The sequence below is a fragment of the Aptenodytes patagonicus genome, chromosome 8 (genome assembly GCF_965638725.1).
Source record: "Aptenodytes patagonicus chromosome 8, bAptPat1.pri.cur, whole genome shotgun sequence".
Classification (NCBI taxonomy): domain Eukaryota; kingdom Metazoa; phylum Chordata; class Aves; order Sphenisciformes; family Spheniscidae; genus Aptenodytes; species Aptenodytes patagonicus.
Window position 1 is genome coordinate 17,965,019 of NC_134956.1, and position 13,204 is coordinate 17,978,222.

General features: G+C 41.9%; 1 protein-coding gene across 1 annotated transcript in view; it reads left to right on the forward strand.

Moving 5' to 3' along the window:
- The first annotated feature begins 462 nt into the window (after positions 1-462).
- Positions 463-13,204, forward strand: part of SLC25A26 (solute carrier family 25 member 26) — a 92,209-nt gene continuing 79,467 nt past the window's right edge. Inside the window, exons 1-3 of the mRNA XM_076346607.1 lie at positions 463-619; positions 2,666-2,822; positions 4,456-4,565. Of these exons, the coding sequence (XP_076202722.1) occupies positions 587-619; positions 2,666-2,822; positions 4,456-4,565 (300 nt within the window). The 5' untranslated portion in view covers positions 463-586. The remainder of the gene's footprint in view (positions 620-2,665; positions 2,823-4,455; positions 4,566-13,204) is intronic.

Genomic DNA, 13,204 nt, shown 5'->3' on the forward strand with positions numbered 1-13,204 from the left:
AGGTTTGCTTTCTGAACAGATCCCAGCCCCAGGTGGCAGGAACCACGGTGGCCACCAGCGCACCTGCCAGCACCTCAAGGCCACCTGGGCCCAGCCGCACCTCAGGAGCAGCGGGAAGAGCCTGTCACCCCGCCCTTTTCGGGAGCGGCACGGCTGCTAGCGCACCGCAAATCACCATTAAGTAATAACTAATTAGCGCTTAGTGATAATTGACGGGTGCTGTCGCCCTTACAGCGCTAACACTCCGGCGCCAGGCTCTAGCCCCAGCGCCCTGCCGGTGCGGCGCAAGCGCTGCCCTGCCCTGCCCTGCCCTGCCCTCCCCTCCCCTCACTGGAGGCAGAAGGAAGGGCAAGACTGCGGGCAGCGGCGTCGCTGCCCGCTGTGCGCATGTGCGGCAGCATTGCACAGGCGCAATGACAACACGCTCTCCCCCCCCCCGACTGCGGGTCAGGGGCAGCAACATGGCTGCGCCCGCGTGCGCGCCGGGGGCGCGGCTAGAGCGGGGGGTCTAGTCCCGTCCCGTCCCGTGGTGGGGAGAGCCGGTCTGTGCCGTGCCGTGTAACCCACCCCGTATCGCCACCCCTGCATGGAGCCGCGGGAGTCCTGGGCGGCCTTGGCGGTGAGTGCGCGGGCCCGGGCCCGCCCGTTGCCAAGGTGACGCGGCGGCCTCGGCTGCCGGCCCCGCAGGCCCCGAGGCCGGCGCCGCGCTGAGGGGCGGCGGGAGCGAGCCTTGGTTCGTCGCCTCTTGGCTTCAACAGCCGCCCCCGGGCGGGGGGTGCCGGGGCCGCGGAGAGGCCGTGACCCCCGCGGCAGCCCGGCGGCGCTCCGGCTCTCCCCGGGCCCGGCCCTGGCCCTCGCTGCTGGGTGGGTGCGCGGTGAAGCGCGTGCTTTGCGCTGCAGTTCCCGCCCTAAAAGCTACTCGTCAACGTGCACTCCCAGCAGTGTGGCGTGCAGGCGGGTAGAGCTGCCAGTCTGCATAGCTAGGGGCCTCCTTGGAAATACCCAGCGCTCCCTCTCGGTTCTGCGTGGAAAAGCATGGACACGCTGCCCTGGGCTGGCGTGGGGAGAGCTGCAGGCCGGCGCCTGCTGGCAGAGTTCAGGTCCCTGCCCCAAACGCTCCAGGGGCAGTCGGCTGCCGTCCGCAAGATCACGGTTCAATGCGTTTGAATTAGGTCCTGGTTTTATTTAATCGTTTTGCTGGAGTTAAGTTTAACGGGTATGTCCAACTCCCGGTAAAGGTTTTTCAGCTGTTCAATTTCTGATAACGCTACCGTTACTGAAAGGTGGTGGAGAAGGTGCGTTTTAGTTGTCTTATTATCTAAAAATCATTACTGTTTTGCTGCAGATGGCGTAAGCGCACAGGTATCGTCGCCCTCTGGCAGGTGCTCTATTAGCTGCTTCATGAATTTAAATGACATTTAAGATACAGAACTTTGAAAACTAAAGAAGCAATTAGTAACTTTTGATTCATGTCTTAACAGATGGCTAGATTAAATCTGATTAAATCTGATCAATGTTATTTTGAGCAGATAAGGATTTTGATGAAAAAGAGTAAAGAAAAATCAATGCATGCAAAATAGCCAACTAGATTAAAAGAGTAATTAACTTATTGATTAAAACTTTAGTAGTAGATAGTGAACACCTCTCTGAATTCTCTGTTGGCCCTGAAAAAAAAAAAAATCAGAATAACACCTGTGATGTGTTTTCAGGAAGAGTTAAAAATCTGAGCAGCTGTTTCTTGTGCACTGTTCTATATGGGGCAGACTTCAACCTGTTTTCTATTCTGAATAACAGTGCATCTAAATAATGTCTCATAATGAATTAATGCTGACTATTGATATTTTTTCTTTTCTTTTTCTGAAATGAATATTTCTATTTATTTCGGTCTCTTCCTCCTGTTTTTGACGAGTAATTCTTTTCTACAGATCAGCTGTGCCCTGGAGAAGCTTAAAAGAAGTCATCTAGAAACACAGACAATGGAGCTTTAGATTGAGCTTTAGTTGAAACTATTTTTTTTAGGGTTTGGTTTCAAGAATTGCTTTGGATAAAAACCTTCCCCTTCTCCTTATGACTTTGAAAACATCTTTATTCAATATTATTTTTTTTCCTATAAGCTTTTGTCAGCAAGAGAAAATAAAGCAGTTTTAGTTTGGGCTTTGTTCAACAAAGGAAATGGGGGGGTAACACTTTAAATGAAGAAGTTTGCTAGAAAAATGTGAATGTGCTTTCTAGAGATGCTTGGGGGGGGGGGCGGGGAGAGCAGAATTGCTTCTGTCTTTCCCTGATCTTATCGCACAACTTCCTAGGCGTTGGTCATTCTGTGCTGTGTCATCTTGATAAGTGGCATTCACTGTCTTGCTTTTATGTGTAGTGGGTAAGTGTTGCATTGCTTTGCTTGTACTTTTCAAAACACTGAGATTATTTTGAAAATAGCTTAAAAGTGATTTAAAAGCTGTAATATCTATTACTTTCTTTTGTTGAAGCTTCCTTGTTATAGCTATAGAAGCTACTGAGGTCTGTGTAAGACTATCAGTTTATACTTTGGCCTCAGAAAGGGTATGGTCAGTAGTGCTTTGGTTTAGGCATGCCTCAGTTACTCACATAAGCACCACAGCTTCACCCTTATGAATATTAATGCACTTTACTCCATGGTTTTGTCTTGAAGGCTGGTGGAGTTGCTGGTGTCTGTGTTGACTTGATCCTTTTTCCCCTGGATACTGTAAAAACAAGACTGCAGAGCCCTCAAGGATTTCGGAAGGCTGGTGGTTTTCATGGCATCTATGCTGGTGTCCCTTCCACTGCTATAGGATCCTTTCCAAATGGTAAATTTTCTTTGGATTATGCTTTGTGTTCTTTAAGTGCGAACTTATGTAGTATAGGACATTCGTGTCTGTGGCTTCCTTTCCTGCAGGTGACTTTGGATTCTGTGAGTCCATGTCCAGCTGTGAAGAACAGTTTCTAGAATTGTACAGTATTGAACAAACTCTTTGAGCAAGCCTGGAATGAAGGCTGCTGCATGTTTACTCTGAAAAGCAACCCTTACTCCTTGGAAGCGTTCCTGGATATGTCTTATAAGCCTGTCCTTACTTATAGGGGCACCCTAAAGCATTTCCAGGTGCCAAAGAGGGCTTGAGTCTTGCTTGCCCTGGACACTTTTGTCATGACCTGTTCTTTCATGGTATTGGAAATGAATCAAAATTCAAAGTGCTGGAGCACTGGAGGTCTTCGAGCTAATTGCCCTGGGGATGCTATGCCCATCTTTTTCTCCCTAGAAACAACTACAACACTTAAAATGAGAAGATGTCAGGAATACTTTTGAAAGCCAGGCTTTAAAAAAGTAAATGCTTGTAGTCCCTGCAGAGAAAAGGCATCTAAAATTCCTAATGCCTTTGTCCATTTTGTCTTTGTAGGGAGGGATAAAAAAGCAGCAAGCTATGCTGTCAGTAGTAAATGTTAGGAGAACTTTGCTGACAAATCCACTGACACCTTTGGATGTTTGATGTCCTTCATAAGATGATATTAAAAAAATCAGTTCTTTATCTTGTCTGCTCTGTTATCTCCTTTTGAGGTGATAAGCATCTTTTGATTAGCAGAAGGCAATTCACATAGCCCTTCTTTACAATTAAAATCTGTTTGCCCGCAAGACATGTCAGTTTTTTCAGGATTTACATCTTCAAAATCTGAACTCTGGTTTTATCTTTCCAACGTATGACTGAGAACTGAAATTATCTTTAGGAGAGGGAGTAACCCTTAAGGTGTAAGTGCCTTTGTAGTTGACTGTAGGAGTGAATAAACACAGCTCATGTTGCTATGCTCAGTTTAGTTTTGTATGTTTCTTGTTCACTGGACAGGACTTTTACGAGTCCTTCAGAAACTTGGAAGAATTTTTCATGGAGCTAAAGTGCAAAATATTAAACTGATGATAGCTACGAAGAAGTTATTAATAACTGCTACTGAAACAGTTTTGCATATTGCAGAGTAGCAGACTTGTATCAAGCACCTTGATGATTTTTGGGTTGTTTTTTTTCTTTTCAGTTAATCAACTGATTTGGTCCGGTTCCCCCCCCAAATAAAGACCATCCATCCAATTCAACCAAACGACCTCCTCTCTACCCTTCCTATCTATGAATATGGAAGATACCTTTTTTTTCAAAACGTACTGGACGTTCATGACTAATTAACACATCTTTCCTTACCTCAATACTAAATATGGCCTTAAGTCCTGATGCCTTTGATATTAATGGGAGGTTTGCCAGTGATAGTCAGGAGCATGAACTTCTGAAAGATTTATCCCACAGATTGTGTTGATACTGTTGTACTGTTTTGGGGCAAAAATTTCCTGTTTTCAACTACAGTTGCAGAATAATAGGTGACAAAATCCACCTCTAAATGTTTTTGTGCTAGTTCTGTGATGGAGGAACAGTTAAAATGACTGCATGTATTCTTGAATTTCAGCTGCTGCGTTTTTTATCACCTATGAGAATGTGAAATCCATGCTGCACCATGGCTCTACATCTTACTTGACTCCAGCAACACACATGGTGGCTGCCTGCCTTGGGGAAGTGGTAAGAAATAAGTTCATATATTGTGTGTCTGTGGGAGGAGAGGAAACCATTCAATTATGAAAACTCAGGCTTGGTGTCATATCTTACGTTTTTGGTTGTTGACCATCTTTGTACTTGTGACAGTTCTTATAAAAATATTACTTATTTTTTAATGAAGTGTTGGCACTTGTAAGGATTGTTTTAAAGTGAATAAATCGGTTAGTAACAATTCTTAGTAGGCCTATTGGTTGATCTTGCGAAGTCAGTAGATAGTGGAGATGTGGATTGTTCCAAAACATGAATACATCTTCACATTGTAGTGATTGTGTGTCAGTGTTAACATTCAAGAAAGGCTTTTACAGCCTTTCAGCTTCATGTGGAGTAGTCATGGAAAGGATTTTTATTTCAAAAATAGCCATAAGACAATGATGTTATATGTACAGTAGGTAGGTGTCATCATCTGAAACCCATTCACCTTGACATGTAAGAACCAGTATTAACTAATTAAATAATTATCTCCCTCTCCTTCCCTCCATGCATTCACATTCAGCCAAGACTATTGAACAAAATATTTTATTGTATTTTTAAACAGACTCTCCTAGTGGATGAACCAAGTGATGTGACAGTATAGGGCAACTGGCAGTGGTGTAACTTCACTTGCCAAACAATGTGTAATGCTTTCCTGATGAAGCGTGTCTCAGTGGAGAGTGTCATGGGTAATCTAATGAAGCTTTTTTCCTTGGGATGGACATCTGTATATTTTAGTGACAGCTTCTCACATGGTCTCTGATAGCTGTAGCCCTTAGTTTAGTGTATTGGTTGGGTTATTGCAGGATAAAGATACATATGAATAATGAAAGTAATTTCTATATACAAGCTTTTTGAAAACTCTTTCCCCCCACTTTTCCAAAAAGTTGCTGTGTTTCTTATGCATTAAATCCATTACTTTGTTTATAGCAGGTTCTGGAGCTGCTAGTAATGGCTTGCTTTGCCTAGGTTTATACAGTACCCAGAATAATTGGGACCAAATTCTGCTGAACACTTTAGATGATTATTAAGGAAGATCACAAGAGAAGCCTCTCTTGTTTTGATGCCTAGGTTGCCCTTGTCTTGTTAACAGCATGGACTTTGCAGAAATTGTGTGCGTGGGTGGGTGGTTGTTTTGTTTTATATTGTAAGTTACAAATGAAATAGCATTAACCTATTGAATTTAAGTAACAAAATATCTCTTGCTCTCATGACTTTCCAATCTGGTATATCTAGGCTGTTTCCCTGGCTTACATTGACCGCTCCTTAGAAATCTTTTCTTTTTATTTCTTTGAGAGAAGGAAAAGTTTTCAGTACTAAGGAAATGTCAAGGCTGTATTTGAAAGTGACTTTATATTCCAGTTTAAGATCATAAAATTACTTTCATTGCCAACATGCAATGCCAGGGTGACTGGACAACCTGTAGATCCACAGAGTTGAAAGTTTAGCTCTGGAAGAGCTAGTACGTGACGCTGTAACAGGAACTTCCTGTGCAAATAGACTGTAGCAAGTGTTGAAAGAGAACACTTCTCCGTGTGGTCAAACAAACCAAGACCATTCCTGTCTGATCCAGGCACAAACTTGTCTGTAGGTAAATACTGAAGACGCTTTATCCTAGAAGCTTGAATATTGTGTTTTTTAAAAACTGTTTCTGGGGTTATTTGCAAACAAAGAGCAAGGTTGCTTTGGGTTAGCTGAATCAAATATATTCTGGGTTCAGCAAAATCCTTCTTTCCCCAGATACTCCTCTCGTTTTTAACTGCAGAGTTGGCACTGTGCCTTGGCAGTGTTCCGGGCTGGGTGTTCAGCTGTAAGCAGTCCATTGCTGTTCCTGCCAGCGCTGTCCACCTCCTTTCTCCTGCTTTTGTCACACTGGGTGTTTCCTGGCACTGCAGTGATGAAATGGGGTGCGAATTGCTGTGTCTCCACAAGTTTGGGGGAGGGAAATGGGCTGTATGAAACTAGCTTTTCTGCTCTTTTGCAACTTAAACTTAGCCCATGATGTGGGGCAGAAAAATGTATTGTGTCTGTGGTTCCATATTCTGCTTTTATTAACTGATTTTTTTTCATGTCTTGTGACACTGGCTTCTTTCTCTCCATTACAGGTAGCTGTGTATTTATACTCCCTGTGGTGGCTTAGTTTACTTGCAGGTTGGTCCCAAGTTACCAGGAGTGCAGAGGGATCTATGCCATTTTAGCTTAGCACCAGGTGCCTTGCTATTATAGCAGCATAGCCTAGCTACTTCCCACGGGAAGCAGTTCAGCTCTCCCTGCTCTCTGTGGGTTCAGCTTTGATTCCCAAGTAATTTTTATTCTGTGGAAATGATACTGATTAGATTGAATGGGACTTAGCCAGGGAACTTAATTTAACATACCAAGCACATGAAGATAGGTGAATGCAGCACCAGTACTAACCAGTCTGGTAGTGGTTATAGGCAGGAGTGGATAGAAGGTGATAGATTTAGGGCTGGGTGGGATACATTTGTGTTGCTGCCTCAGGTGGATTCTTTTTGATCTTGATTAGAGCCTGTGCTGTCAGGTTATGACTTCTAACTTAAGGCAATGCATAGAATTTACTTCCATGGAAATTATATAAAGGCTGTTAGAAATCAGCAAGAGATTCTTCACCACTATGGCAATGCATAGCCCTTAAATTCCTTGTTTGCCTGGTATCTTGTGGAACAGGAGATCCAAGAGGTGTTTTAAGCTTCTTGAGTGCTGTTTCAGAATCAAGCAAAATGACGATTAGGCTCATGAAGAGCTGCCAGTGCTCTGCGATAAAATCCACTGAAAAAAAAGTCTCTTTCATGAGTGGGTTATTTATAGTATACCTCTTCTGCCTGTGAGGATTCTGTGAGAAAGCTGTAACTGGGTAATTTAATCATCAGCAGCCAAAGAACAGTTGGCTCCAGATGACTCCTTGCATGATTACAGAACCTGTTGCCCATTTTTTCCAAGGTGGTCTGTAGTCTCGTGACCCTTACAACTCAGGCACTTACTGCTTTCATTTTCAGGCTGACAAACGGAGATGCAGCATAGTTAAGTGAGTTGCTCAGGGCTGTCTTGTGTGCTTGGCTCTTGCTACTCTAAGGCCAGAGAGAGATAGTGATAGCCATTGAAATGGCAATCTGACTTTATGGTGTGGAAACTGTGATATTGTAATAGCCATTTTTCAGCTAATAAGATTCTGCTTTTTTGCTAGCTTTTCTTCTCCCCTTGGTGCGATGGGAGAACTAAGCTCTAAAATAATTGAGATAGGGATTTAGAGATTTGCTACAACAAACCTGTAATAAAAATAGTACAAAGCAAGATCTTCCTACATTTGTTTTATATATTTCTATTGATCAGCTAAGACGTTATATAAACTATTCCAAATTGCATCATGGTGAAAGTTGTAATTATAGTTTTATTGATTAGTCATTAAGTTTTAATCAGGGCATAACCACTGGGACTATTATTTTGTCAGTAGTGGTTTTTTTAATACATACTTTTCCTTCTTTGTACACTTTAATAATTACTATGATATAAATTGCTTTTAAATATGAAATAATAAGCCAAAGACTCTGTCATGTTAGGATTCCCAAGGCATCTTTTTGCATTTCCAAACTGTCTTTTTACAAAACGGAGAAATTAAGATTTAGAGCGAGAAACTGATGTTGGATTTCTCGGTTTGCTGCTCCTTCACTGGTGAGCGTAAATGAGTCAGCTACCTTCTTGTGCATCAATAAAATGTGAGTATGTGCTAAGCTTAAAGGTATGCTAATGCTGACTAATCTGTGTTTTGAATGTGACCTAGTGAAAATAATAAAATAGGTAAAGAGGAAAAAATGCAAAGGTTGCATCAAGATATGTTAAAATATACAGCAGAAATTGGTCAAATGGGAGCTCTTAGTTTTTATAACAGCCACTCTTCTGTATTGTTTACAGCCTGTGTAAATTCATGGGAAACATAGTCCCCTGGAACTGGTTTGGTCCAATTTCCCAGTTCCAGGTTAGGAGGCACAAAACAAAGCAGTAAAAAGGCGGTGGCTGTAGCATGGTTTGGGAGGTTTTTTTTATTTTTTTTTTTCTCCTTTTAGGCAGGAGGAATATAGAAGGCTAATCTCATCTCCCAGAGTGAGACAGAGAAGTACATACAAAATCTGACCCTGTTAAACATAATTATTTTGTCCTATAACTGAATCTTGCTGTATAGGGACTCTGAATATACCATAATACATGAAAAACTACTTACAAAGACACAGCCAAAACTCTAGAGGGCAGATACATGGTATATCATTTCATCAGGGAAGAAGCTTGAAGAATACATGAGTTACCGAGGGGGGGAAAACTCTATTATACCACTTGTGTCACTGAAACTTGGAGATAGGAAACACACTTACTGCATCCAGGGCTTTGGAATTTTTCATCTTGACTCTACATTGCCCTGTATGTTTAGTCTGCCTGTATCTTGACAGTGAGCTGCCAAATGTGCTTGGAAAACATGATATCATAGGGAGTGGAAAGGAAAACCAGATGTTCTAAAATTTTACTTTTAATATTCTAAGGCAGTGTAAGTAACTCGGAGAAGGAGCAGTATTTTTAACCTCCTAGTGCCCATTTTAAATAGTAACCAGGTGCGTCTTGCAGATCCAGAGTTAATTGTACAGCTCCAGATTGATTTGTACAGAATTTTTTATGTCAGTTTAATATGACAGTGTATACTATTAATTACAAGGAACTTTGATAAAGAGACGTCCCCCTCTGAGCCTCCCCCACCAGCCTCCCGCAAACATGGTTTTATGGGACAAGTTTAAGATTATCCCGGTTTGACCGATGAGGTTTTCTTCATGAGTGCCAAAATGGTTGGATTCAGCACAGTTAAGTTTTACATCCTGCTGGCTTTTCCGTGGAGGTGAGAATAAAGTTGTTTGGATCACGTTCTAGAGAAGCTAACAGACAACAGCCTTTCCCATCTAATATTTAGATATTGTTATGGTTACGATCTGAGCTTTGCAAGATATTTAGTGAAAGTTTTGGGCTGTTGCTTGTAAATATCAGGTTCACTCTTATCTTTCTGACCTTTTATTTTTGATTGGCTGTTTTTGGTGATGTCTTTTTTTTTTTTTTCCCTACTCTGTAGGAAAGCAAGCTACCTTGACTTTCAGCTCACTTGTGAGAGAAAATGTGAGGGAGGACTGAGGACCAGGATGGGAGGTAGATGTCCTGTTCTTTTGGCAGCTAGCGGTAATGACCATGCTCTGGAAGTAGATTACCAGCTGAAGTTATTGAGCTGCTTTTGTCCTTGTGTAAGTTTCCAGAGTACTTTACGATTACAGTGCTGGAGGTGTGTTGACGCTGTGCAGTGCATCCCCAAAGCTGCCAGATCCCAGGTTACTTGCAATGAAGTTGTGTGTCTACAGAGTATGCCATAGCACCAGACAGAGAAAAGTAACTCAGGTCCTGAAAGCTGCCTAGTCATATTAGTGACACTATGCCTGCATTCGTTTGTCCTGTTAAATTTTTAAGCTGATGTAGCCATGATACTTTAGGTTCCTCATCTGGCTTGTTTTCATTCTGCTTCAGTGTCTCTGCACTGTGGTCCCTTGAGTTGTATAAATGCTGGACAAGCTTATGGGTCTAGAAAGGTGTTTCTGGTCTGGCTGAAAGAATGCCAAAACTCAGGCTACGTACTAGGCTTTGGTGGAGCATTAACCTCATAGGAAGAGATGGAAACCTCGGCTGTCTTCTGAGACAGCTCTGAATGGTTAGGTAGGGACTGCTCCCTTCGAAGACGATAGGTTTGGCTGTCCTCAGCAAGGAGGATTTTGGAATAGCCTCACACTTCACTTTTTTCCAAAATTTGAGAAAGGAGGGATGTTGAATCAATTTGAATTGAAACATCCAAAAGTTTGTCACTTCACTGGGGAGAGGGGATCATGTGGCTCCACAGGGCAAGGTGAGGACAGGTACTTCAAGGTGAAATTCCAAGCTCAGTTGTGTATTCCAGTGTGTTGCCACTTAAGATACTTTTGTGATAAGAGCAAAGTGTGTGGTTCATCTGTGATTAGCATCTGACCCTCAGTATTATTAAGTTGGGAGTTTTTTTATCTGCTGTTGGGATGTGTCAAATAGGAAAGCTTCTTAATGCAGGAATTATCTTTCTGGGGAATTCAGCTAGCTTTCTCTACTAGTCCTAACTTGTTTCTTAGAAGAAGCAAGCCCAAATGCAAACCAGTTTACAGTTTACAAATCACGATTCTGTAGAATGACATTTTGAGTGTGCTTTTAATTAAAATAAGGAAAGCGCATGTTTTATATTATTTTAGGGTTTTTTTTCTGGAACAAAAAGGCATTTTAGACATGATAGACAACATCATGTTGTCTCTCTCTGTCCACGAAATCAGCCCTTTCTTCCCTCTGCCCTGGCAGTATCTTTTGAAACAGTTAATTAGTTTCGGTTTAATAGAAGAACAGGAATCTCCAAAAGTGTATTGGTATGAATTCCATGAGAGTAACTGGCTAGGTCAGAGAAGAAAGTTGCTATTAATGCTGGTTCTGAGGAAGAGGCAGAAGCATGAGTCAGACAAATCCACAGAGTAATATCATGAAAGAATCTCCAGCAGGATAATTGGTCAGGGCTTTACAGCATAGTAAGCCCTAGAAGATCAGCTTGCAGGAGCCCAATCTAACAGAGATGAAACAGCTGCTCACATCAGATATGGAGTTAAGATTTTAGCTATTTGAAACTCCAAAACTTGCATGTTGGAAGATATGGCTTTTCAGTTCAACAGGCAAGTTTGACACTCTGGGGAGAGTTGCTTCTAAATCAACAATCGTCTGCTGCAACAAAGAAGTGATTTAGTACTTACTGTGTCTAGACTTTGGGCTAATGGCTTTGAATTTTTAACTATCCCTTTTCTAAGAACTGAACTAATAAATGGACAAAACTGTTTAAAAACAAAAAGCTGCATTTTCTGCTTTGCATCCTATCTCCTCTCAATCAGTGTAGTATGGGCTGGCAGACCGTAGTATTCAAAGTAGTATTCAAAGTAGTATCCAAAGTCTGACAGCAGTCAAAGTTTGATGGGCCCTCTTCTATGGTACTTAAGCTTTTTTTACTATTTTCATTGATCAGTGCCTGTCATTTTAGGTGTGACTGTCTTTTGTGCTGTGCATATCTGGATGCATATATAGGCATTGAGAAGGGGAACGTGTCGACCCTGGCGAGATGAGCAATGGTGGGGAGTGCAGCAATGTAGGTGGTCTTTTGAATTAATCATGGTGGATTTTGAAATATTCATAAATTAATCTAGGTGAGGTCACGTCTGCAATACAGATGCTGCAGGATTTTTGCCAAATCCTGATGCAGAAGTGTAGCTGAGCAGTGGTTGGAAGATGGTTGTGAAGGTGAGACTGCTGCCATTAAGGGCTAGTGGAGAAGGAGCATAGTTAGAGCGGATGGAAACTCAAATTAGAGCTGCAGCTGAAAATTGGTTGTAAATAAAGATGAATGGAGGCATGAATCCACAAATGCTGCCAACAAATTCATCATACAATTAAAGGCTGAAACAGCAGATTAAGAACTGTCAAGCACCTAACCAGCCACCCATGCTGATCTTCTCTTGTATGCTCTATGTTAACTGTATGTATTGGCCTCTTCTTCATCAGCTGCCCTTCCGAGATTGCTTTGTGTTACCTACTCAATTCAGGGCTTAGAGGACATGCTACTTTGCAGTAAGGAGTAGAAGCTTGATGGTTGTCATCTCTTTCCTTTCAGTCCTAGGGCTGATATTCAGCTGATGTAGAAATATTTGTAGCTCAAAGTCCTCTATAGAGGAAAGCTAATTTGGGTTAAAGAGTGTAAGTGAGAAATAAATAATTTAGAAGTATTTCCTGATGGATTTCCTGGCTTGCAACATATTCTGCCAGAGTCGGCTTTGGAAATGTCTGAGATAGTTTAAGGTAAGTTTATTCCAAAGTAAGGTTCTGTACAGGGTTTGTCGGGAATAACTATTTCTGAATAGCTCCATATGTGAACAAGCCCGTAATTCTTTAAGTGAAAAGGCTGTAGGAAAGAGTAAGGGATCAATTAAAGGAAAATACTTGATAAAATACAATGTAGTTGAAATTTCCGTGTTCTGGGCCAATGTAACCCCAAGAGACTGAGCAAATTGTAAAATACTAGTCATCTTTCAACAGGAGACTTAATGTGTTTTCAGAAAATATTGCCTGTGTTCTCTTGCCTGGAATCTCATTAACATTTGTCCTCCTGTAACACAGCCTGACCCCACTTGGCTCCTTGGAAACAGTTTTATGCTGGATGGGATGTGCCATGCTACTTTTGCTGAAAGAACAGTTTGGCTGGTGGATGTGATTAGTTTCTTAAGCCTCTTAAAAGAAGTTTAACAGACTCTCAGTGGTGGAAGAGTTGCTGGGATAGATTGGATCAGGCAGACAATTCTGTAGGTTGAATTAAGGGTCTACTCTTCTTCGGCTTTAAGGCTTTCTGTGTTTAAATGTGGTACTAATTTATGATTCGAGCATCAACCAGGTTAAGGAAGATTTTTTTTTTAAAGCTATTCAGCTGTCTGATTTTTGCCACTCGAGTTTAAACCAACTCCTTCTGACTGTACTGAGGAACTTCAAGATCT